This window comes from Pimephales promelas, chromosome 11 (assembly GCF_988280905.1).
Source record: "Pimephales promelas chromosome 11, fPimPro1.hap1.1, whole genome shotgun sequence".
Lineage (NCBI taxonomy): Eukaryota > Metazoa > Chordata > Actinopteri > Cypriniformes > Leuciscidae > Pimephales > Pimephales promelas.
The window spans coordinates 7,538,344-7,565,816 of NC_142779.1; the positions used below are offsets into that span (position 1 = coordinate 7,538,344).

Below are 27,473 nucleotides of genomic sequence, written 5' to 3' on the forward strand. Positions count from 1 at the left end.
GGGTTGCCAACACATTTTTGAGCTAGAGTTTATAAGTGAAAACACATATGCTTTGTAATCAAGAACTGTATCATAAACGAGTTTAAATAGTTTATTGGAAAGTTCAAACATACACATTAGGACCTCCGAGGTATTGAGAAAGCTTGGCCTCAGGGAACCAGGGTCATAATGCAACACCGGGAGCAAAAGGTACTGAACTCAAACCACCTGTTCCACAGCTTCACGGTGAGCTGCGGGAGTCATCTGTGCTGCAAATGAAAACTAAAAGGCCAGCCATGCCAGCTCTGGAGCACCAGCGTTCATCTCCCCACTAGCCTACCCAAAAACTGCTCAGTTCAAGGGCAGACTTCACGTACAACGGTTACTCTGGTTGGCTGCCGAAGGAAAAGTAAACTGCTCAAGCTCGTCCTTGCGTGCATGGAAAGAAGAAAACGGTATAACAGTATTTAAATAATATCAGGTATAACCTTTAATATAGAGTTAAGTAGTTGCATGAATCGCATTCAGACGACCAAGGAATATCAGATACAATACAAATGATGAAATCAGGGACAGTTTTGTCACAAACCCACCACCGTCTAACTGAGAAAAGAACAACAGGATGCCACAGACGCCCTCCGTCCCAGAGAGTTTTGAATTACTGCGGCAGTGCTGGAGACAGATGAGGAACTTGATTTGTAGCTGAATGTCTATAAGAGAACAACTACAAACAGATACAAACAAGGGCATTTGGACCAGAAGGGGACAAAAAAGAAACACCATGACATGACATGACTGCTTTTGATGAGCCTTTGCACACATCCCATCCTGGATCCCCCTGCTGGTTGCTGTTGGAGTTAGATTTAAGGCCAGATTTCTCTGATATTCCCTTGTCCCTGATGTTAAGCAGGAGCAGGTTTAGGCCTCCAGCTCCAGGCCCAAGCCCAGCTTGTGGCCACCGGAATTGATGCTCTTTCCATCAACCAGGGCCGACAGGGTCAACTTGATGCCTGAAAACCACCACAGATTTAATCACTGGTTCTTTTACAGCAGGGTTCCTGATCTGCAGAGTTTAGTTCCAGCCCTAATCGAACACACCTGGACAAGCCAATCAGTCTTCAGAGTTAAAGGGATACTCCACTTTTTTTGGGAAATAGGCTCATCTTACGTTTTCGAATCCATTCAGCCGATTTTTTATATTTAGAAGCATTTCAGTAACCAGACAGTTTCTGGTCACATTGACTTTAATAGTAGGAAAAAATATATACTATGGAAGTCAATAAGACCAGAAACTGTCTGGTTTACTGATATTCTTCTAAATATCAGAAAATCGGCTGAATACATTCGAAAATGGTAAAACTCAACTGTTTAACTCTGGGGAAGTGGAAAAATGAGTTCTAATTCCAAAAAAAGTGGAGTAATCCTTTAATCACAGGCAAGTAAGTTTGAACAGGAACAGAACCCTGTTTTACAGCATCCTAACTACATAAAAACGAAATTATTAAAAGGGTGTTTCATGTTTCAAATATTTCCAAAACAATTTGTTTTATCAGTCTCCAAAGCTGAAGTCAAGCATATTTTGTGGTGAACAGATACCAACAATAAACTATTGTGAGGAATAAAACAAACAAACAAACAATGCCTTTAACAGAAATTCTCATGTGTTAAGAGGAAATGCAAGACTGTACCTGGTCTCAGAGTCTGAGTATAACCAACACCGACAAGGCTGGTGTTATTCACTTTAGCCTGTAGAAATGAGAAAACATTGACTCATTTCTGAAGACATTGTGTGAACATGCAGAGCCAAATGCAACATTCAAACACACACACAAATGTAACAAACACAATCACGAGGAGCCCGAGTTCCAGTCTCTTAAAGGAGTAGTTCACTTTTAAAAAACTTTGGCTGATAATTTACTCACCCCCATGTCATCCAAGATGTCCATGTCTTTCTTTCTTCAGTCAAAAAGAAATTATGGTTTTTGATGAAAACATTCCAGGATTTTCTCCATTGGGAACCAAACGGTTCAAGGTCCAAATGAGAGCTTCAGTGCAGCTTCAAAAGGCTTTAAACGACACCAGACGATGAATAAGGGTCTTATCTAGGACCCTTCGAGTCATGACTCGAAAAAAGATTTGTTCATTTTGAGTTTGAACAGGAGAGTCACGAACACTCATCACAGAACAGAGCAAGGCAAGCATTTGTGTATATAAAACTTTTAATTTTTAATTAATTTTTTAAATGACCGATCGAGATAAGACCTTTATTCATCGTCTGGTGTCGTTTAAAGCCCTCTGAAGCTGCACTGAAACTCTCGTTTGGACCTTGAACCGTTTGGTTCCCATTGAAAATTCCAGAAAATCCTGGAATGTTTTCATCAAAAACCTTAATTTCTTTTCGACTGCAGAAAGAAAGGCGTGGACATCTTGGATGACATGGGGGTGAGTCAATTATCAGCAAAAGTTTTTAAAAGTGAACTACTCCTTTAACCAAAAGCTGTACTTTTAGTTTAGTAGCGCCTCATGAATTGTACTTCGGTTCACAGAGTTGCCATCTGATCCTCAACAGCAGACGGGCACAGATCTTTGGCAATGGGTCGATGCCAAATTCTGTGCAAAGAATCGATATAAAAGCTGTACTAAAATATGTGTGCTCTGATGGCCAATGGAAATCAGAGGTGGCTCTGCGGCTTTTTTTTTTTTTTTTAATCACAGCAGCATTAAACTTTATAATGGTCGAACAGCACACATCTTTGGCTGTGAATGAGGACTATTGATCAATAATTGAGTGGGATACATTGTGTCCGTCATGATACAAAATATATTTTAATGGCATAAAGTACAGTGAATATTAATAATATTCACACAATATTTACACAACAACGATGTACTAAAAATGGATACGTTTTTCCTTTGCATTTTTTACAGAGACGACAAAGTTGTCAAAACGATCCCGGTGCACACGGATCCGCGAAATACGACTTAAAATGCTGCATTCTGCTGTCAGGCCAGTAGTTGGCGATGTGACTTTGTAAAGAAACAACATGCCTAGACTGAACACATATTTGGGTTTTCAGGCCCCCAAAACGCTGTTGTCGGGTGATTGAACATGCAAAAACGTTTAAAGTTTTAATTTTAAGTTGATAATGGCAGAGTGTAAACGGCCCCTAAGAAATCTAGAACAGGTGCCCTAACTTGTGATTTCTGCAAAAGCAATACGAGTTTACTCACACAGATGGAGGAGTCTTTGTCCAGCTGATACTTGGCAGCGATGCCGAAGCGAGTGCTGTTGTTTCCTGCTGTCCAGGCCAGATTCACCGCTGTCTCCAGTTTATCACTCACTTTCTGGTAGATGGAGCCACCAAACTCTGCGCCATCATTACTGGAGGGATAGACAAAATTATTATAGCTTAAACCAAGGTTACACATTGCACATTTAAATTGCAATAAATGAATCATTTATAAATGCACATTAACTCTACAAAAAGTTTCTCTTGCCATTCAGATTTTATAGAGATTGCACTCACAAAGAATAATTACTAGACACAAAATATTTTAGAGAAAAAAATGTGTCTCTTAACTGTAGAAGTTCCCATGACTTAATATTTCATAATTATACATACATTTTTTTTTTAAAAATCCTTTCATATGTCCAGGTTGTCAATAGCCTGGCATATTTATCGAAACACAATGCATCATTCCAGGGAAAACATAGCATAATTCCTGACGTGTATTAAGCCAGCTCTGTGTACATAATTTCTCATAATATCAACACTTGCCTCCACTAAAATAAACCAGGTCCAAGTCACATGCACTTAGAATGATGTAGTGACGCTTCAAGACTTACACATTAGTGTGCAGCTGGAAGTCTCCTGTTTTGTAGCCTACAGCAAAGTTGTTCTGGGTCATCTTGGACTTGGCAGTGTCGAAGGACATCTGGTAACCAGCGAGCCATCCCTCATAGCCCACCACTGCAGCGCCGTGAATGGTCGGGCCGGCAAAGTCGAAGTCAACATCACAGCCCAGGTTGACGTACTCGCGCTTGTATGCGGTCTTGACTTTTCCACTCTTCTTTCTGTTCATAAAGAAACAATTTAGCATCCTCTTTAGTGGAATTACATTTGTTTACGAGATGTTTTTAAACATATGGATTATTTGCCTTTTGAGTAGCCATAACCCAAAATCCTGATCTGCAGAAATATAAACTGTTTAGATTGGTAATGTTCCCTCCCTTCAAAGTGATACATTTGTGTAATAAATAACTTAACATGAAATAAGCATGCAGTTCTCTTGGAAAGTATTTGGATAAAAATATAACTTTAAAGCTTTAACTTTTAGTAATCTTAGTACTTATTTTAAGTCAGTTAGCTGCCAAAGCTGCCTTATTTTCTTTCAGTTTAATTTAAATTAATGAAAACATTGTTTGTTTTAGTTAATAAGACATTTTCAGAATTTTCTAAGCCATTTTTTTTACCCAGCTGATGGCCAGGTGATTTTAATGGATGTATTAAGTCAGTTTAGTTTATCACATTTTATATGAATATGATCCACTAACATTGGACAACCAGAAAGAGTTACTTAACAACCAGAAAGAGAACACTTTGTCTTAATTTTGCATATTAACTGGTTTTTTTTTTTTTTTTTTAAACCCATCAAACTTTTGTGAATATTTAGCTTGAAAAGTGTGTTTACGTGATCTTTAAAAAAATGCCATGTGATATTTTATTATAATATCTATTTTGGACTGCATCATCTATTTAGGCCAAAAATGTAAAATAATAATTTGCTTCTATCATGATCCAAAAAAAACAAAAAACAAAAAAAACATCTGATTTCAAGACAATCCAAATCCAGATTCAGATACAGAGGTGAAGGACAAAGTCATGCCTTGGTCATACGATTTCATTCACAGCACCATTTATAAACAACTTAAAGCGCAAGTCACAGCTTATACTGAGCTGAAGCTAGCAAAAAAAGCCCATTTTGCATTGCCTGCACAATAAAACAGCAAACAGCAGTGCTGGTGAAATACACTACCATTCAAAATTTGAAATTAACACTTATTCAGCAAGGACGCATTAAATTGATCTAAACAATGACAGTAAAGACAATTAGTTACAAAATATTTCTACAACAAAGAACTATTCTTTTGAACTTTATATTAATGAAAGCATCCTGAAAAAAAAAAAAATCATGGTTTCCACAAAAAAAAAAAAAAACAAGACTAAAGGTGCAGTAAGCAATTTCTGAGAAACACTTGATATCTGAAATCTACCCAAACAAACGCTCCACCCCAGCAGCTCCAGACAAACAGCACTCAAAACGGTCCTGTTACTAAAGCTAACATTACAACAAATCTTGGTTCTGTGAAACAGCAAATATTACACATGAATGGAGAAGAAACACACAACCTTGGCATCGGTTTTCAGGCCTTCCAGCTTAGGTCTACCAGAAAGCTGTTCTAATATTAACATGGATCCTAAAGCTCTTACCTGATCAGAACCCTTGTATTTCCAGTGATGTTTACAACTGTTATAAAAATAAATGACCAACCTCAAGCTTTTGAACAATATATAACAGTGAATAAATCAACTGCTCTTCACTCCTCTGCTACACGATGCAAAGTCCCTATCGTGAGCTACATGAGCCTATACATCAGCAAAGGCCATGTCAGCACGACCGTCATCTGAGAGCACAGACCCTAATGACAGCAGACAGGTGCCTCTCTCCTGAAACATTTACACTTCTCAGAACATGAGTGCTGCCATGTCCAGCTTGTGTGAAAGTAACCTTGATTCTTGAACCTTGATGCATCAAAGCACAACAAAAACAACTTTGTCAGTCACGTGGCGGCACTTGAATTGCTCAATACAGTATTGAGTTACATTCCACCGTGAGAGACAATATAGCAACTCCCACAAACTGAACTACACGCGTGCACAGAGAAATCAGTGTTTCCATCCAAATCTGAAGCTTTCGAGCCAGAAAAGGAATTATTATATACCCTGTGTTTGGTGAGAAGGTTGTGTCAAAGGTCAGCTTCAGTCCCTTTGCAATCTGGAAAAAGTGACAAACAAAAAAAAAAATTATTATCCACACTAAAAGAAATACACTATGATTGGTGACCATTCAATGAATAAACCTGCATTCAGACCTGGTCTTCAATGGTGATCTCTGTGCCCAGGGTGTTGTCAGTATTCCACTTCTCTGTGAAGGTCAGACCATACTCAGACCTCTTGTATTTGGTTTCCAGGCTCCCCACCACTTTGCTGGTGTCAGTGTTGGAGGAACCAGAGGTCTTAAATTCCTATAGAGACAGGAAAGAGAAATATTTCAGCTCATACTCGGGGCGCAGGCGTTTGGTTTTATCCAATCATTCATAGTGGGTTTGTGTTAAATGCGTTAAGTGCCGACATAAGGAATAGGCTACATGTATATGGACTTAAACACCCAGGAAGTGACAAAAGTAGTGGTTACATATTTAATGAAAATAAAAGTCTCACCACTCCACTGTTTGATTTTGTCTTGACATCGAGCTTCACCATACCGAAACCTTTCAGAAAATAAACCAAAGGAAATGATTACGGAGAAAAAGAGAAAACTAATGGTCATTTCACATGAAGCAGTGGGGTTTTAAAAACGTTACCATATCCTTTGTTGAAGATATCTTTGGCAGACTTGCCAAGATCAGCATATGTTGGGGGAACAGCCATTTTATCTACAAAAACAAACATGTAGGAATAATTAGTGGGTCAGGAGAACATCACAACATTAATACACCTGTTCAGAACACAGATCAACACCTTTAAATGGTAACCAGTCAATAGTTTTAGGACGTTTTGGGTGGTCTACAGTATCTCTAGCTTTCCATGGTTAATCGTAGTGAGACAGTGTCATGTCGGTTTGATAAATGCCCCAGCCTGAATGCAGCTGCTCTGCTCAAGCTAATCTGAACTGACAGCAGGCCACACCTAACCGAGTCACTGCGTCGGGAAGTGACTCACAAACACTGACCTACATGTGTGGAACATGTGTGCAAGTCAGCATGAGAAGCGAGTATGTGAATGGAGGTGAGGGGTGGAGGCACCTTAAAAAAAAAAAAAGCCTAGGATTTAATCTTTGGTATAAGGACTGCATAAACTGTTCAAATGCTTGTTTTCTGTTGGCTGTGTATGAGGAACACAGAAACTGTGCATATAAAGGCTGTGTCTAAATCAGGGGGGTCCAATATTGCTCCTGGAAGGCCACTGTCCTGCACAGTTTAGCTCCAAACTCAATTAAACACACCTGAACCAGATAATCAAAGTCTTACTAACTAAGCATACTGTAATCTTTCAGGCAGTCGTGACTCGTGTTGAGGCAAGGAGGAGATAAATTCAGGACAGTAGCATTTCAGGAGCAGGTTTGGACACCACTGATTAAAATGGTTGAATATATGCAAAGAGATCAATTCGTTTCATCATGCAACACCAATTAAGAGACTACTCACAATGCAGTATAGATGTATAATAAATTATTATTATTATTATTATTTTTAAAACAGAAGTCAGAATGAAAAATTATGGAGACATTGATTACATGAATCTGTAAGTTTCTACCCCTGTAAAGCTGTGCTCACATTACAAATAAGCAAGGATGCACCGAAATGAGAATTCTGGGCCGAAAGTGAAACTTCTGGATGCACTTGGATGAAAAACAATTTTTTTAGAACTTTTAAAAAGCATTTAATTAAATAAATGTGTTGCATTTAATAAATTACTATTAAATATCAATATATTTTGCATTCAGTTCTATGCAACAGAATCAAATTAAACAGATTTCTTTCGACCAATTATGTTCCTACAAAGCCATATTTGAATTGGAATGAAATGGATGTTGCATTAGTTTTTTCTTCCCTTTTGAGACTTATATCAGAGTGAATATTTCTCAAAAAAAAATTTACCAGATTATCCAGCTCTCTCGCCAGTTAAACACATCATCAGAGAAGAGATGTCACACTACTTTAAAATTAATAATGGTGTGGTGTGCATGGATATATAATTTATAATAAATATACAATATTCCATTTAATCTGACTGGCCAATCCGGTCTCCCTGGCTTTAACACTCCCACTTTATCAGCATGGGGAAAAACATCTAACCAGAATGTTGGAGGAATAGCAGTACACCTGCAAATAATGCTGAGACCATTAGTATTAGGAAATAGACTAAAATGATTTCCAAATAGAGCTATTAACACGATTACCAATGTCATAAAATAATTAATCACTGTGACCTTTATCATACAGGTAATGTGGCAGTAATGTCTTGTCCTGTAGAAACGACAGGCGTTTCTATGTCTTTCTGTCCAGGAAGTAGTAAATCACATATGAAATATCCTTCCAGGATTGAAACAAATCCATACTAGTCTTTCTAACGTAAAAACGGAAAGCCTAGGGGGGAAATGTACGTGCAGAAATCTCATCGATTAATAATAAATTTAGCTGGGGTTTGAGAACTGCTTTATTATAAAGGGCAAAGTAAGGGCAAGGCTATTTGCGGACCTCCTTCCCGGTTTGAACTAACGTTAGCCGCAGGAAACACGCATGGTGGTCAAACGTAACACTTTTGGACAAAACCAGACACAGTTAACTTACAGCACGACCTATGATTAAATTTAAAGCAATACAGTGACAAAATATCACCAAAAAAGATCTGTTTGAGACAGGCTCTCTAGCACTGACTGTGAGGCTGCACTCATGGCAGTCTGCGGAAGCTCAGCTCACACAACACTGGTCAATTAAAGCTACACTGTAGATGAGGCTGTAAAGCTGCTGACTCGAGCTCTTGTCACGCTATTGCAGACCTCAGGCTGTGGCTGAGTCTCTCTGACGGCGTGACATTAGAACAGGCCGGTAGTCCGAGCTCCGAGTGATTCGGCTAATGCGAGCTAATGCGCTAGCACAAAGTAGAAAGCAGGCAAATTAACAACTCCGCAGCTGATATGTGCGTAATATATGATTCATGCTTCTCACACTGACTTACCTGTCTAAATGAGTGGAGTGGAGTTATTCAAGTACGCCTGCTGAAGTTATTCCCAGCGCTGAGCCAATGTGGAGGGTCTGGCCAGTTGGAGGGCGAAATGAAGGAGACTGTAATGTAACACACCCGTGCCGAAAGCCTCCTGCTCAAAGGACCCCAGGCTGTCTCATCGGTGCCTGACGGTAAATGTCAACAGCCAAGAGCAGATGTGCCTTGTACTGTATCATTTATATTATTGCGCATTGCTTGTTTGACATTTGAACAAAATTACCCTTAAACATTTGTTGTTGTTATTATTATTATTCAGTAGAATAAAATCATTGAGAATACTGAACATTACGTTTTGATAACACAAGCAAAACGGTATTAAAAGTAATAATGAGATTTATTTTTATTTCAGTTTTAGTAATTCTAGTTCTGTAATACTTAACTAAGTTAGGGTGGATGGGGTAAAACCTCAGTAGTGGGACGGCCGAATCGTTTTACAGCTAAATTAGCAAATGTTGCATCATTATCAGTCACCACATCTTATTTAGGCTACACATTTTAAAAGTAAATGCACATTGCATCTTCCCTTATGTTAATTGTTAAGACAATTTTGTTTGAGTTAAAAATGTAATAAAACTTCAAATAAGTTTAAATAAATAAAATGTAATTTTATAAAATCTAATATGTATACTTTGTTTCAGCTTTATTTTAATTAACTTACCTATTTTTGTATTTCACTTTATTAGTCAGTGCTTGATAGCACAGCTTTCTGGCTTTCATTTCAGTGAAGGTAAAAAACGAAAGTGTGCTTCGTTTACATGGAAATGATTGTTAAACTTGAGTTACAAATCTGATTCTTGAAGCTATAAACATTGCTATTTAGCTTAATATATTAGCTATTTTAAATAGAGAACATGTTGCCATTTACTCTGCTAGAATAATAGGAGTTTCTTTGTGTTTCCAAAGAGTTTGAGTGTCATTTCACTTCACTTTCAAGTCGGATTGAAGAGCTTGATGATGACTCACGAGCACGAGCAGGAGCAATGCATTCACTGGCCTATTGGGGGTGCTAAAGCATCTCTCATAAAACTTAAAAAAAAAAAACATGGATGGGGGGGCGCTACTTTCAGCTAGTTTGTATTATGTTGAGATGTTTTACACGATATTGCTTCATCTAGTTATTAATAAAATGACACACAATACCTGAAAGCGCTAAAATGCTATTGTATTTTGTTGTATTCATGCGTGAATTAGGACTACTATTTTGTGTTATGTAATGAGTGGAGAACGGAAGTAAAGAAGACGGATCATTAATATGTACATTCTGTATGCAACTGTATAGCCTACTATAAAATTTCTCTGGTTAATAAAAAAGTAGGCTAAACAAGACGGCTCTCAATTTATCTAAATGTGAAATGATTTGTTAATACCACACGTAGAATGAATGAGATTTAGAATATTCCAAGTAAAAGTACTTGGGTTATTTCATCAATATTTTTTTTATTAGTAGATGGCACCTGATTTTTTTCACCTCACATTTCCAAAAAAAAAAAAAAAAAATGTAATAGTTGGCTTTAGAGAGATTTTTTTTTTTTTTTATCCAAGACGCATTGTAAAAATCTTGATAAATAAACATAAAATTGAAGAAAAACTGAAGATTCTATGTGGTATTTTATCCCTGATAACATGATAGGGTAGGTGGCCTTTCTTTTTCTTTTTATTTATTTATTTAATTAATTGTTTTTGATGAAATGCAATTATTACTCTACTTGTAAATTACCAATTATATTGGTTCTACAAAACATTGCACATTGAAGTTTTAAAGGTTAGAAGGCCACATATTATATAAAATCATAATAAAGTGCCACACAATTTTGAGCAGCAAATGATAACCTCACTAATTTAAATATGACATCCAAATCTACATCCGAGTAGGCTATTTTAACATTAATCCACACAACAGATGGATTTCATTTGGAATTTGGTTGTCTCTTTTGACACCAACTAAACCATTTGATTCCATATGGACTGTGGTGTTAAAAATAAATAAATAAATAAATAAATAAATTATGTTTGAAAAGTACTAATTGTCTGCATGAGTTCTTGGTCCCCGATGACTGCCAGATTTATCACTGTGTAACTGTGTTTTTGTAAACCTTCATTTGAAAGGTGATTCTTAATGCTCAACATAGAGCAAAATAATAAATGACCTTTAACTTATTTGTTATAGTGCAGCTTTGCATTATTTATGCGAATGTAGAAGAGGCAGATTTGACAAAAAAATTGACTCAAAGCATTGAGCATCCTGTTCATATGATAACAGTACTTAGTGCTGATTTAGTCCTGTTTAAATGTTAGTTTGTTAAAAATGTGTAATATAAATAGGTGTAAATGATATGCAATTCAGATATAGGCATAATTATTTTAAGTGAATATTATTAAGACGCTATTAGATCAACGCTAGAAGGGAAAATGTAGAAGAGAAAAATGTCAGTTTTCAGTGGCGGTTTTATGAAATGAATTTTATTTTCTTCACGTGAATTTTGAAGGACCATTTGGAAGTTTTACGGTAAGGCACATTATGTTTATATATACATTTCACACCAAACTTTATTTGAGAATGTCTTATGTAACTTAAATTCACAGTATTCTGTGTCCTGCCAAAGGGGGCGCTAAAGACAAAAGCATGGAGCTAACAGGATTTTATATGTAAGCTGATTGAACCTTATGACCCCTGGGCTTATATCCACTCTTTCTTTCTGTATATGACTCATGCATAGTGAATGATAATTCAATGCTTCATATTAAATTGCTGGTAAAAAAAAAAAAGGACTTTGCACTGTTATGACAATTAACTTAAATTAGTATGTCAATGTAATTACAAAATTACATAAGAACTTCTAACAGCAGAGAAAACAAAACTCACGAGTCAGTGACAAATAAACCGATTAGTTCGACATTGGCTAATTTAAGATTTCTTTTATTGCTCCACTCAGTCTCCCTTAAAAACACAGCACAAATGTAGTCACTCATATCTCAGCGAAGGAACTAAAATCATCCGGATAAAGGTGGTAATACTGAGGAGAAAAAAAGAGAAACATACATAAAATACAAAACTATACATGTAAATTACAGCCTTTCCAGTTTCACAAAACCAGTATTTATCCACTGAGAAAGTCACAAAGTGAAATTGATCAAATCCACCGATGTTATCTAGTTGACACAGTGCTTATAAAAGGCCTTGACGACACATATAAATGAGATTTTCATTGAATTTTCCGATGGGAAATAATTTTCAACATATCCAGGCAGTTTTCAGACCTTTAATCACTGTTATTACAGTCATTTAAAAAATAAAACAAAAAACAAACATCTTATACAACACAAGGCTGGTGAAAAATTCTACATTTCCTTTATTTGGTTGTTTTTTTTTTTTTAATCCTCAAAAATGCTTAGAGAAACTATTTACTACTAGAGAAAACTTACAAGGAGATGCAAGAAACAGTCATGTTTTTCATGTTCAAGCCAATTCAGTAGTAATGCACTGCAAGTTTGATGCACTGAACACTTTGAAACAAAACGAATAATGACTGCGCTTTAAAACACGTCCATCAAAATATGAAGCAGTGCTAAAAAGAGATTTTGGAAAAATGTGCATCTATTAAGGTGTTTCCACCACTAGCTAGTAAAAGGAGCCAGCTCCCATTGTTTTACAAATATGCTATCAAAGAAACAAAACTAGTTTTCCACTGAATCTTGAGAAAATGTCAAATATCTCTCAGCTATGGGGATTTAATTAAGGATTTACACGAGGAGGCCTGGCAAACCATTGAAGTGCCGAGCCCAACGACAGTAGTTTTATTCTATATATTTGCACATATGGAGCTAACAGGGTTGCATTAATTCATTGTTGTAGTGCACATTATGCTTGGTCGCACACAGACAGACCCAACTTAAGAAGATGAGCTTCACTAAAAGATAGACTTGATAAGGAATACAAAAGCTATGCAGTTAGCACTGTGAACATATTTTATTGGTCGAACGGCACAGAGCCAGTCAGAAAAAAAAAGAAAATGTGCATTGTCTGTGCAGTAGCTCTAGATGGCAGACGTATCCTATACCTTGTGAACCTATCAGATCATGAAATTATTCATTCCCAATAGAGTTTATAAGAAGCGCCGCCCATGTACGTGATCACTGCCAAGGACGTCAATCAAAGTCGTGTGTTCAGGTCGCTAAAAAAAGCATTATGTTAGAATGACGGCCAAAACTAACATGGCTATTTTCCAACATTTAAAGCCATTGAAAAGCTATACAATATTCAGAATAAATATAGAACCTGAAAAAAACACCTATGGGAAATTTGCTATGATTGTTTTTCAAACCAAAACAAGCAGAACGTTTTAACAGTCCTGCTAAGTAGTTCATGTCATCATTGCTAAAACACCATTTCTGTTATTCAAGTTAAAAATAAACTCCGAAGAGGTGCAGAAATGCCAGAAGCGGGCAGATATTTGATGATCCATTTCGTGAAAGAAAAGAGAAATGAGATGAATCGGAAAACTTTATTATTTAATTACCTTCCAAGTTTCCCGCCGGTCAAATTCCCAATGAAGGTGAATCTCTTTCATGATTCAAGATGCTACAATTGAGTTCATTTCCCTCAGGGAGAGATTTGAATTCTTTACATTCGCGACATACACTGCATTAAGGCCTGATTTACTAAAGTCTTTCACTGATGCACTCAAGTCTTCAGCAAATGCAAAAAACAGCAGCACAGACAGTGACTAGTCACAGTATGGTATCATTTTTGCACAAGCTAAGAACCGTAGCGTCGCACTTTAGTAAATCTAGCCCTTGATCGGATAAAAACCGTAATCAAACGAACCAGATCATTTCCTTATCAGCTGATAATGTCGTGTAAATTTCACAATGACTAAATTCATAAAGATGAAATAGTTTTCTAAAGAAGATACATAACAATACATAAATGTTCCCTCATTGCTCCTTTTTTTTTTTTTTGTTCCATCCGAGCGGGTCTGTGGAGATACAAATGCACCTATAAAATGTGAGATGTGTCGCCCACAAAACTTCAAGTTTGTTTTAATGTCTTATCCAGGTAGAAAGTAACTGAATATATTATTAAAACAGGGGTCTTTAGGACGGGGAAATAAAAAGTGCTTATATGCGTCGACTCCATCAGAACCAGACGGAGACACGTCCACACGTGGATTTCAACTCTTGTACGACAGCAGTACAATGGCAGTGGTTGGAATGATCCGAGATCTAGAGCACACCGATTCGTTATGGTTAGCCAACAACTTACAGGAACAGATCGGACAAACGAACGAAGAGAAAATAACATCTAAACGACAAAACAAGTCCAGTCTCAGTCCTCTTGCCCAGTGCTGTGTGGCATCCACGTGTCCCGGAGCATGCGACGCCCCCAGCCGGTCCTCTAAGGGGGGGTTGGGGAGGGTATATGTGGGGCAAGAGCGATCACACGTGCAGGATCTCCATACTGTAGTCCTCTGTCTCTGTGTACTGGGAAGAGTTTGTGTCCGAATGCGCCGGCCCGAGCGCCTCTTTATTCTCCAAGTTGGGCTCCAGGACAGAGGGCTTCTCAAAAACACTCTTTTTACAGGTCTCTGGGCGGTTCTGCACATATATTACTCTGTTGTAGGCCTTGAGTCTCTTCCACAACTGGATGTAGACCTTGCATTGCACGTACATGAACACCAGTCCGCCAGTGAAGCCTATGGCCACCACCACCAGCTTGGTCCAAAAAGGCCATTGCAATAGTCCTGTGCGATAAACGAAAGGGAGAAATCAAAGTATGTCACACACATTTCAATGCTTATTTTCCATTCTGATATCTGTTTACATTACAAGGATCAAACATAAGGGTCAGTGACAAATACGAACGACCGTGATGAAGAAATTTGAATTTTTGATTTCAGTTTTTGGAAATGTGCACTTTATGTGCTTGTCATGTTGATTTCATGGGATTTTAAAAAGCAACTTACAATGTTTTAATAAGTAAAAAGACATTTGGTGTATCTGTCAAGTAAAAATGTATATAATACTATAGATAAATAAAAATGAACACATAAAAATAAATAAGTTCAAAATAAATGCAGAAAAAAGTAATACAAAAACAAATTCAGGAACACATTTAATGACATTTTATTTTTAGTCTATCTATCTATCTATAGAATATATTTGGATGTTTACATCTTAAACCTTATTTTTCTAATGATTTCAATAAATATTAAAGTATATATTTACAAATATTATGAATAATTCATAAATATCTTTCATTTTTATGTCATTATGTCACACCATATTTTTTTATATGCCTTGTCATAAAAAAATCATACCAGATATTTTAAGGGACTTGCTGAACTTGACATTGCTCCAAAATATAATTTCCTGCTTTATATATTTTTTTCTGCATGTTAAACCACGTGAATTTTGTTGTGTCACATCAAATGACTTTGATTTGGTTGTCAAAGGTTTTTTAAATATTAATAACCAGTTTTGTTGAAACTTTTTTCTTTCCTATGAAAAATGAAAAAAAAATTATTATTTTTTAAAATCCCCATCATAGAGGTTTATTCAGGTAGTTGTGTGTATGAATTGCATTTTTAATGTAATTCTGAATAAATAAAAAGACCTGTCCTGGATAAAAACAAAACCAAAAAAATGTCATTGACCCATATGCACCAATCCGAACGCAAGATTGCATTAATACATTCTCCTACAGCAATATTGTACAAACTATGTGCATATGAACTGATTCTGGATTACAAGATCTAAAATATGCATCAAGCACAACACTGGGGCAAACACAGGAGCAGGGATGCAAAGACAAGCGGCTGGAGTCCTGATATCCCACCCAAGCTTCTAAAGAGCCAGAAATGGACACAGGGCTATAAGATTCAGAATGCAAATACAGCATTTTCACCCTTGACCATTTTACCAAAATCATTAGAAATGTCTGAGAAAGTGAGACCAGGAGCAAAGACATTTCAGGTGTTTCTCAGTCCACCTTTAGTGGAAATAAATTCCGCCAACCTTTGAGTTGTTTACAGGTGCTTTCCTCTCTAGAAAGAAGCGTTTGGAAATGTCAGGAAAGATCAAGTGAGGGAATTGCCATGTGCTACTACAGTACATCTCTAAATGCTACGGTCTGTTCAAGCACGAGGCTTTTGGACAAGAAATACTGTACTGCTTTCGGAGGCTCCGTAAGTCAGGCCGGGGTGCAGCTTTAGTCCACCTGACGTGATTATCAAAAGGCAAAGGGGGAAAAAACTAGGTTAGTGCCGCACTTACGGGACAGTTTTTGGCATTTTTGCCAACCTGCTTGCATTTCTACTGATAGAAGTGGCCTTTTCAAAATCAATATCTTGTGTATTACAATATAGCTGATTATATACAAAGGACCGGTTTGATTGGTCCATCTCATTCATTACACTGACAACTACACATTTGCCTGAGCAATATCAGAGGAGAGCAGATCGATGCAGATTTATGTCAGTTTCGAATTCGATTAAAAACACGCCACGGTCCATTCAAATGCAGCGCTCGCCTCTTTGTTCCACGCATTACCTCCACAGCCATGCACAATTGCTTTCTCTTTAATTTCTTTGTGCCTGAATATATCCAGAAAATAGATTTAAGGAAAAAAAATAAAAGAGGTCAGGCTGTGATAAGTGGCCATCAAGCCTGAAATTGTCTTTGTCCAGCATATTCGTTCGGAGCGTGTTCTCGCTGGGAAGCATTATTGCCAGCATTCATGCTAGAGATGGCTGGTGTAGCTGGGGGAGGGAGAGAGGAACCTTGAAAGAAATAATTACAGTTGGAGGAAAGAGTTAGGAGGAAAGAATGGTAAATGTAAAAGCGTTTACCTGGTATTCTCCCCGCTGCATGGTTAAAAAGAGTTTGTTACTATTTCACTATTGGCAAAAGGTGAAGCCACTGATAGGGGGTGGAGGGTCAGGGGTGCAGGCGGATGAGAATCATATCTTAAGATAACTGCTGGTTACGAATGGGAAAAGATGAGGAATGACATGGGGAAACATTCAGGTGTGTGCATGCACTGCCTATTGACTCTGCTCAAGCCTTACCATGCATGATGAAGAAAAGTCAATGGCGTAACCATGGTAACCGTGATCAAAGATCTCCCTCGAAGCTACAGTTCTTGTACAATGAGGCGCGTGTGAATGGGCTCTTAATGTTAGGGAGCAAATCAGTAAAGTGCCTGCTGTCAGACACCCATCAGCGTACGGGTCGAGGATAGTGCGGTAAAAGGATTGGCGTGTTTTAGTCAATCACACACTTGCATCCCAGCTCAAATCCAATATGGAAATAAAAACCATTGCCGGCATATATTTTCCGGAGACATCCGGTCCTTGCGCTCCACAGCTCTCTAATGGTATCGATTCAGTGGAGTTTGAGGGATGACCTGGGAGTAAATCTACTCTATTATTAGTGTACTAGTCTCCCATGTAGACTAAAGAAGTAGTTCACTTTTAAAAAAAAAAAACTTTTGCTGATAATTTACTCACCCCCATGTCATCCAAGATATCCAGGTCTTTCTTTCTTCAGCCGAAAAGAAATTAAGGTTTTTGATGAAAACATTCCAGGATTTTTTTATTATGGACTGCAATGGGAACCAAACGGTTCAAGGTCCAAAAGACAGTTTCAGTGCAAGGGCTTTAAACGATTACCTCATGTAACCACGACCAGCGTCTGTGGCCTCAGTTCACTTGGACGTGGCTATGGTTGCAAGAGGTAAAAACGATATAAATATTGTTTGTTTTATCACACAAACTGCTCGTTTCGTGTCTTAGGCCATTAATGTGTACTTACATTTACGAGTCATTAAATCAAGTTTAATTTGGACGTCTCTGTGCATGCTCTTTGAGGTGGACCCCATATACCTCCATTATATGACTGACAGACACGAATGGTTCGCCTAAAAATGTCAAAATTGAAAATACAGCGGAAACAAAGACACCTACATCTTGGATGGCCTTGAGGTAAGCTAAAACATCAAAAATTAATTTCAAAGTGAACAACTTGTTTTTCAGTTGTTAAACAAGTACACTTTAACTACAAAGAACATGGTATGTTTAGCACTTAAACTTGAAAAAAAGTTGTGCTTTAAATTGTTTACCATTATTTGTAACTTTTCTGTGGTCTAATTGGATAGTTAAGTGTACATTATCCATGTATTGTTCACCAACTGCATATTTATATGTATTTAACGTATTTCTCTTAGAATACTTTATTGTGGGGAAGTATAGATCGGAAGTTTCCTAAAATCAGCCAATTAGATTAGAGTTTTCCAGTTGTGTGTCTGAGGGTACCCTTACATGACAAAGTACTAAAAACAGAAAAGTTTTTCCTTTGCATTTTTTGCATACAGATAGGGTTGGGTATCGAGAATCGAGTATCGATTGGAACCGGGACTAACTTTTCGTTTTTCCCGGAAAAGTTCAAAAGTTAAAATTTCAATTCCTAGTTTTGATATTCACAGTCCGCCGAGCGAAAGAAGAAACCGCTGAACAACACCAACGAAGAAGCGTCTACCGGAAGTGTTGGCATAACCGCGCGAGTCGAACATGAGTAGCTTACGGTCCAAAGTGTGGCTTCACTTTTCTAAAAATTAAAAAAATCTCGGCAAAATGCTAAATTTGTGACAAGTATTTGTGACAGAAGGAGTATTTCCTTCAGAAAGACTGTTAGTTAGCAAGGTTAGCTAAACTTTTTTGACCCTGCCTCTTAAAAGAATCGAAATCGAGAATCGTTAGGAACCGGAATCGAAACAAGGAATCGGAATCAGAATCGTTCAAATTCAAACGATACCCAACCCTACATACAGACGACAACGTTATCAAAACTATCCTCATTCACACGGATACGTGAAAGCGATTAAAAGCGCTGTGTTATGCTGACAGGCCAGTAGTTGGCGACGTCACTTTGTAAAGAAACACTACAAGCCTATAGGCTGAACGTAACACGCATGCGAATGCAACCACCGTTTTCACAAATTCACGTTTTTGTAGTTTACACAGAGATAATAACGGTATCATTTTCAAAAAGTTGCACTTTGAAACCCGTTTTGAAAAGTTTGAGTTTTCAGGCTCCCAAAACGCTATTGTCGTGTAAATGAAATGAATGGCCAAAACGCATAAAAGTTCTCTCTTTTTAGTTGAAGGCTGTGTCGTGTAAACAGCCCCTAATATGTATTGAATGATCAATAAAAGAATCGTGCCCAAGCTGTTAATGTGCCATCTGAGAATGAGACTGAGCGCACCAGCTCACACGTAATTAAAACGAGACACCCATATTAAGTTACCCGTATCTCAAAGAACGGATAAACCATCTGCATATAGGTAATGAATACATCAAGATATGCATCACTGAATACAACAATAGCTGTCAGTCAGAGGAATGTGATTGTTCCGTAAGCAACAGAACAATCCGGGGGGAACGCAAGGACAGCTGTATGGTACGGAGGGGGGAAGCAGGCAGACGGTGCTGGATGAGGAAGTGAGAGGTAGAGTAGTGTTTAATTGGCTGGTGAATGGTGGGTGTGGCTAACCTAGTTTGATCTCCTCTGCCGTGCGGTCAATGAGGACGTAGAGCGACCAGACGACACATGTGATGGCGATGACGTGAAAAGTGACCGAGCACATGATCTTCCTCCTCTCGCTGGCGGTCATCTGAAGCTTCTCCCACTGCAGACAGAGATATTAAAAACACATTTAATCTTTGATTGTTCAATATAATAGTCTATATTCTTCAGAGTTCCTGTATATATTTCATGTGTTAGAGAGAGTGATCTCAGGACTCCATTTTAGCCATTCAGTGAATGTCTCTATGTCAAGCTAAGAGCCAGAATCCATTTCAAATTTCCACATTTACCAGAATAGAATTATATTAACAAAGAATAATCAATTCATTTGTGTTTATTTTAACTGTAATACACATGCAATCCAATTAAAACGCCAAATATACTACACAGTTAGGGCTGCATGATAAATCATACTTTAATAGTGATCTCAATTTCTGCTTTCTCTCAATTAAGCATAATTGTGTGCGATATTTGCCCCACTGGTTATTTATCCTGTTTTCAATTTGATTTGACATTTGTGATATCTTGTATTTTTAACAGATACCAAGTGTTTAAATCCCCCAAACACATCTTTACTCTTAAGTGGATACATTTTCTGTCCAGTGCTTTATCTTCCCAACCTGGCAACCATGTGCACGCATTCTCTCTGCTGATAACCTGAAAACGTGTGTTGGAGTTTGGAGATCTCTGTGAAATTCTAGTGATCACTTTAATATTTTGCTCAAATTACACGGTTAAAAGCCCGTTTAAAGTGATAGTTCAACCCCACCAAAAAAATCTACTCTCGCTGACATTGTTTGCAAACTCAACTTTCTTTCTCCTGTGCAGATATTTTGAAGAATGTTGGTAACCAAACCATTTTGGTGATCTCTAACTTCCATTGTAATGGCAAAAAAAAAAAAAATCTATGACAGAAATCTATCAATCTATGCATCTATGTCAGAAGAAAGAAAGACATGAGGGTGAAAAAAAAATATTCCTAATTAATGTTAATGTGGCTATTTTAGCAACACATACAGCTGACAGATGCATCAACTCAAGCATATCACCATTCAGTCTTTAGACAAACATTTTCAGCAGAATGGGAAGTACCAAACATCTCAGTAACTGTCAACGAAACGATTTACTGGTTTGAAAAAACCTGACAAACCCAGACCTGAACAGAGTCGACTGTGACCCTTCCTGACGCTCTTGCAACTGAAAGGGAGTAAACACCCACAAACCTATTTCAAAATCTAGTGGAAAAACTGTCCAGAAACCTGGAAACTATTACAGAGGCAAAGGAAGGACAAACTCCCTTGTAACATCTATGATTTTGAAATGAAATGCTTTCCAGCACATATGGAAGTGATGCTTTGCTGTGCACACACTTTTGGCCATGTTATAGTCAATGGCAAATGATTATATAAGCTTGCCAGTTTTTGTATGGTTACATAAGCATGTCAGTTTTTGTTTGCACCGCCATAAAACATTTCATAAAATGATGTTATAAAACAGGAGACTCTATTAAAAGAGCAGACAGCATGTTTACAATGTTGACATAGCTTGGAATTTTTCAAACAGAGAAAGAATGGAATGTTCAACATTTCTTATTTTGACTATGTTAAAACTAAGCTATTTCAGTTTTTAAAAATGTATCACATTGAGAGCCAATAATAGGTTCTGAAAAAAACAACAACACTGCACCTGATGCACCAGACCCAGGTACAACTAAATGGAACATGAGCAATGATTTAACCAAGTACTGAGGAATAAGTTGGACCAAAAGTACTTTTTTAACAATCAACCGTTGCCACAATAATCTGAATACTTGGGGGATGTTTATCCCACAGTGTGTCTATGGTTGTGAACGTGATCATTCACGTTTATTTCTAGTTGAGATTTCTTCTGGAAGGATGCTGATCTTGACATGCTGTGTTCATTTGTCAACAATAACACCTGCCAACATAATCACATTCATAATCTATTCAAATGTCAATTGACAGTCAGTGATAAATTCGACCAATAAAGTGTGCTGGTTAATGGTCAGCTGTGTTTGCGTCTCAGTTCATCAAGAGATTCTTGAAGACACCTGGGAATCTCTCTCTCTCTCTCTCTCTCTCTCTCTCTCTCTCTCTCTTTCGTCTGCTTAAGCACAATCTCTATGGCGACATAAAAGCTGTCCTACAGATGTCCTATTTTAAGCCCAATTTGAGAGACAGCATCAGAAATTTAATTAAAAGAGGAAGCGGTGGACACTGAACACTGGACTTTCATCAAGTTCATGCCACTCAAAAAGAATTAATTATAACAATTAATTATAAAAACCTCCTGCAGGCTTTATGGACCAACTTGTTTTTAATCATCTCAAAGGACAGGTTGTTTATCGTCTACACTGATCAGCTATTGTATCTGCATACAAAATAACATGAAGCAGAGTACCATTAAAGTACATTAGTTAAACTCTTGTTGCTTGATTACCTTCCAGTACATGTAGTGTTTTAATTGTGTCAAATGTTGCAACCCAGTTCCCCTAAACCTAATAGGTTTTGTAACCTGTGGTCAAAATTAAAGTCACTCACAGCCTCTCTACTTCATTATACATGGCTTTGAGTGGTGTTACTGTTTTTATGCAACAATGTGATCAAAGATAACATTTTTAATACCCAGAATGAACAGTTATTCCATAAAGCACCAAAATTAGGCTATTTATGGTTGAAGAGCAGCAACATCATCATTCATAGAGTGACACAGTGATGGCAGTTTCCAAATTATTTTTGTTCCAATCATTTTCACCATAGGAATTCAACTGAATTCTTCAATATAGTCCATCCATCCATCAGAACTAAAAAATGAACAGTTATGAAGTATTTTTAATTAACTAATGTTAACAAACATTAAAAGGTAACTCTCTAGCAGTTAAAAACAAAACTGCATTCATTGTGTTGCCTGCACCTGTTACGCATGGAAATCTATGGTGTCATCTGTACATGTTTTATGCCATTGTTTTGACTAACTGGAAACACTGATATGGTCAAACGCTGCAATTTTTAGGTGTTCAAGCACGAAACTTTTAAATTTTGCATTTGGTTGGCTACAACAGGGTCATTTAGAATGTGGTCCCTGGCAAAATACAGCCAAAAGCCAATAAACCCCAAAGAAAAAGTCAAAAATTGATGAGCATATGTGTCCTAACATAGTTAACATTCTTTCGTGAGGACTGGATCATAGGTGGCACTATAATCGTCAAAAAGGTCTCATTGTCATTAGGTGTTCAAGCACGAAAGTATTTGCAGGTGTTTGCATTTGGCTGGCTACAACAGGTTCATTTAGGTTCATATTGGAATATGGTACATCACGATAAATCATTCTATAACATGGTAAATAGTATTGGAACATGGTTATTCATGTAATATCACACTGAAATGTGGTATATCATGGTAAATCATGCTTACTACATAAAACGTAATGTCTTTTGATGCTTTTGTGCTTAAAGGCCTTAACTGCTTGAACACCGCTAAATGCTGCTTGCAGCTTTAATTTATAACTGATATTCTGCCTAAAGAGAGAGAGATTATTTTACTGTTCATAAAACATTCACTACTAGGAGATGTAACCAGTTAAATAAAAAAAAATTGTTGAGTGATAAAAACACCATCATTTCAATTCCCCCAGTCTTCCATTCAAAAAGCCAAGCCAATGTTGATACTTTATCACAAGCTCTGTCACATTCTCTTTTTTTCTCTCTGTTCGTTTTTTTTTTTAAACAGGTGATTCAAAGCATCAAGCATCTATATATATGTCTGTGAGATTACCTTGCGGAGGGGCTTGAGCTTGGTCTCCATGATGAAGTCATACTTGCAGAGCTCGCAGCAGCGTGTGTCTGAGCTCTTGATCCACTGCTGCAGGCAGCCCTGATGGACAAACCTCAAACTCCCAGTGCAGTGACAGGGGGTTATCAGTGGACTCTCATCATCCCCCTCACAGTGACAAATCCTACAGTTTATTTACAGAGAGAGAGAGAGAGAGAGAGAGAGAGAGAGAGAGACACTCGGTCATACTCCTAAAACTACTGCAAAGCAACTCTGTTCTCAAAAAAAAAGAAGAAACACTTTTTAAAGTGACTGACTATGTAGTGGACACTAGGTCCAAAGCTGTTGCAGGATAAACAGAACACTAAAACAGAGGTCAGTGGCTGGGAATGAATGACTCTGTTTCGGTGTTTTATTTACCTTGTCAGTGACACACTGTACACATAAATCGACAAAAGGATTTGTGGAAAGTCACTCTCAACAAATACATCAACAGAACCTATAGAAGCGCACAACCGTTAAACTTTAAATCACATAAGAGGGGGGAAAAGGAAAAGCAAAGGCTGTTTGTTAGTGGAAGGAAGGATGGATTTGTGGAGACTGGAGAGTGTCCAGAGGGAGAGCAAGATCTAAGCCGAAGGCTAAATTTATTCTCCATGTAATCTCATTGCTGAGAAACAAATGAGACGTATTGAGATTGGATTAGTCTTTTTCTTCCCTATGGGCTGCTGTGCTTTTTCTTTCACTCATGGGCATTTATGCATATGAATTTAATTTCTGACTCAGCCAATGTTTAATAAGCTTAGAGGTCATCCGGGAAGCAACATGTAAACAATTGTCTGCCAAATGTCAAGATTCATATTTCAGGGATGTCAGCGCCATTGTTCCGCCGACGCAAGCGGCAGTTCAAAGGGAATCACTGATGAGTTCACATCTCACTGGTGCTCTTCACATGACATCAGTTTAAAATAGAAATCAACTTATGTTTTAATGGCCAATTCCATATATAATACTAATATAAAGGGTAAAATTAATAATACAAATAATAAAATTTTTTTTGGAGAATACATGGATAGATAAATAGACAGATGATCAATAAGTTAAAAAAATAAAATAAATAAGAGTAAATAAAATTAAATATTAATTTGACCAGAATTAACACTATGAATCAATTTAAAAAAAAATACAATTAAAAAAATACTGATAGGAAAATTAAAAGTAAAGACTAATTTTACCTGCATTAACTATAATATTAATAATATTATATTATAAAAAAACAATACAATTTGAGAAAACATTGATAGATAAATGGACAGATGAAAAAAAATACACAATATTATATATATATATATATATATATATTAAATACATTTTTTTTTCCTTTTGCCTGAATTAACACCACTAAGACTTTATGATAGCTGCAACTGAGATGTAATGAGACAGAAACTAAATTGTGGAAATGAAATAATTATATTTTGAGAAGATTTACTCATATTTTGTAAATTGTTCAAATTGTTTCCAATTGCTGGTAGATTTGAAACAAACACAAGGGGGGAACTACATTTCTGTGTTAGCAGATCTCAAAGTACAAATGTCAGCGTCATGGGTTTGCTTCCCAGGACACGTGATAAAATGCACACTTTCAATTCTGTAAGTCACTTAAAAGGTCTGCTAAATGTGCAAAATAAAGTCTACAGAGTTGGCTAATTTCATAAAACATTCCAAGCATTTCAAGCAGCGGTACTTTCCAAAGGAACGAGGAAAAACTATATATAGACAACCATAAATGCAATCTCTGATGTTTATACTTACTGACAGAGCAACATACAATAAATGACATTATGGGCACAGCAGCACACGGTTTAGCCACTGTAATGGATGTAACAATCACATCCTTCGCGATACTGGCCCTCTAAATGTTAACTAGCTGCCGCGGGCACAAATGAGAGGGAAGATTGCTTCCGTGTCAGCGTCCAGAGGAGGCTTTTCAGACTGAATGACCAGGATAATAACTATTTTCAGACATGCCTGATCCAGTCAAGACTCTACAAGATTAGTAAACAGCCCAGACAAGGAGAAAAACGAAGCCTGTCACATCTCCATCATCTTTTATGTGACTTTATAGCCCATCTGAGCACACTGTGTAATAACTTCCACAAGGGCTGAAGGCACATCGCTTTAATGTGCTCCTTTTGTTTATGATTGCTCGTATTTTTTTTCTTTTTGACAATTAAGGATAGATTAATTTCCCTCTCTCACTTCCTATTTTAATCAGATTGTATTAAAACCACCACGTAGAGCTAGATTAGATTAAATTAGAACAGAAAGAATCAATCCTATTACCACATTTAAGATATTCAATCCGTCCTTTTCACAAGGTTTGGCCCATGAGTTCATTGACCTGATGTTCTGGAATTGTGAAATTATTTCATTAGACAAACATTTCACTCTATAGCACTGTATTAAAGTAGAAACACTGGCAGATATGATCCTATATTATTATTTCTATATCCGTTTTAATCGTTTTTATGATATTTGATATGTATGGTACATGATATGTATTTGCAATGACATGGCTGACATGTTTCATAAGTAATTCTTTTTTTCACATTATCCATGTATTTTTCACTAAATTAACATATGAAAAAATTGTATGAATTATTATCAATCCCTTTTCAACATACTGTATATTTTCACTAAATCATTTTAATACATGAAAAATGTCACATGACTTCATTAAATGTATGTATGCATGTATGTATGTATATATATATAAATAAACAAAGAGCAGATGTGAATAGAATTCCTATATTATTCCATGACTAGATCCCTCAGACAAAAAAAATCAGATGCTGCTAAAATAAACAAATGCACGTGGGTGGGATAATCCTTCTACCTAAAATGTGTCCTTGGATCACACCTCAAGACACCTGAGCATACTTTGTGGCAGATCTCCAAGCCTGGGTATGTCAGCTCTGGTTTAAACCAATAAGTCTTGCTGGCTGATCTCTAAATGTCAGCTATTTTAAGAGCACATGTGTTTTCACAGCACCGCGTGAGAGTGGTAATACATGTGGGAAGAAACCTCACCTCACCCTTAAGATGTACACAATTGGCATAACATCAGACGTCTAGTAAAGTGCATGCAAATAGCTTTAATTTACATAAGACCATCTTTTTAAAAAACTTGCAGGATGTAGCCACTTTCCAAACAATGATAGGCTGAATCCAAACATTCATACTTCCCTACTGTTAAATAGGTAAAAAATAGCATGTAATAACTCTGAATTCACAGTATTTATTAAACAGTCTGTGAAAAGTGCCAGGATGATATACTACTTCAGACGAGATACGCATCTGATAAACACTTTACTATCCCATGAAGCCACAGTAGAGGAGTTGTGAATGGAATGTATTCAGTACCTACCAATTTTGGACACAGCCACATTATTTTTCTATATAAGCCACAGAGGAGTTCACTCTCAAATCTGAGATGTCAAAATGTATTTGTGAAAACCAAGTCACATTCATAAGTACTTGGACTTCTCAGGTATTTTTTGTTTGAGTTAGTCTTCGGCAAAGCCATTTCCCTCACAAGTTGCGAGCTAATTGTTTCCTGAGGCATCCATGAGGCCCTGTAGATGAATACTGAGAAAAATCACAGTTATTTCACCTCAAATACCAAAGCCAGAGAGCCGCAACCAAAACTGCATTCTCCATTCTACCTAAACTTCATCAATAATACCGTAAAATATATAATAAATTCAAAATACCATAAGTATCGATTGGATCTCTCAGAGGAAATCTGCTTAGATTATCCAAGCCAGTGCTGTGATACAATATGTATCCCGCACAGCAGGCAAGACACTTCCTCTTCCACACCGAGGATCTTTAACACTCACAACTCCACCCATGCACGAGCCTTATCATCGATTGCCATTAGCAAAACCATCACAGCACTCAAGCTCTAACAGGAAGGATAAACAGGGACTGGTAGGAAATAAATATCCAGATGAGGGCTGTAGAGGGACTACGAGGATGGATCACCCT

General features: G+C 37.1%; 2 protein-coding genes across 3 annotated transcripts in view; both read right to left on the reverse strand.

Moving 5' to 3' along the window:
• Positions 1-77: 77 nt before the first annotated feature.
• vdac2 (voltage-dependent anion channel 2) lies at positions 78-9,197 on the reverse strand. The gene is made up of 9 exons (XM_039672330.2): positions 9,003-9,197; positions 6,626-6,697; positions 6,483-6,532; positions 6,134-6,286; positions 5,984-6,036; positions 3,827-4,054; positions 3,211-3,361; positions 1,668-1,725; positions 78-989 (listed from the first exon to the last, which is right to left on the reverse strand). The coding sequence occupies exons 2-9, from the start codon at positions 6,690-6,692 to the stop codon at positions 898-900; spliced, it is 852 nt and encodes a 283-aa protein (XP_039528264.2). The 5' UTR covers positions 6,693-6,697; positions 9,003-9,197; the 3' UTR covers positions 78-897.
• A 2,754-nt stretch (positions 9,198-11,951) lies between these two features.
• marchf8 (membrane-associated ring finger (C3HC4) 8) overlaps positions 11,952-27,473 on the reverse strand; it is a 111,829-nt gene continuing 96,307 nt past the window's right edge. Inside the window, exons 7-10 of one of the 2 annotated variants that reach the window (XM_089116853.1) lie at positions 23,427-23,607; positions 19,600-19,735; positions 16,898-16,912; positions 11,952-14,791 (exon numbers count right to left, since the gene is read on the reverse strand). In XM_089116853.1, the coding sequence (XP_088972979.1) occupies positions 14,487-14,791; positions 16,898-16,912; positions 19,600-19,735; positions 23,427-23,607 (637 nt within the window). In that variant the 3' untranslated portion in view covers positions 11,952-14,486. The remainder of the gene's footprint in view (positions 14,792-16,897; positions 16,913-19,599; positions 19,736-23,426; positions 23,608-27,473) is intronic. The other variant, XM_089116852.1, reaches the window with a different exon arrangement.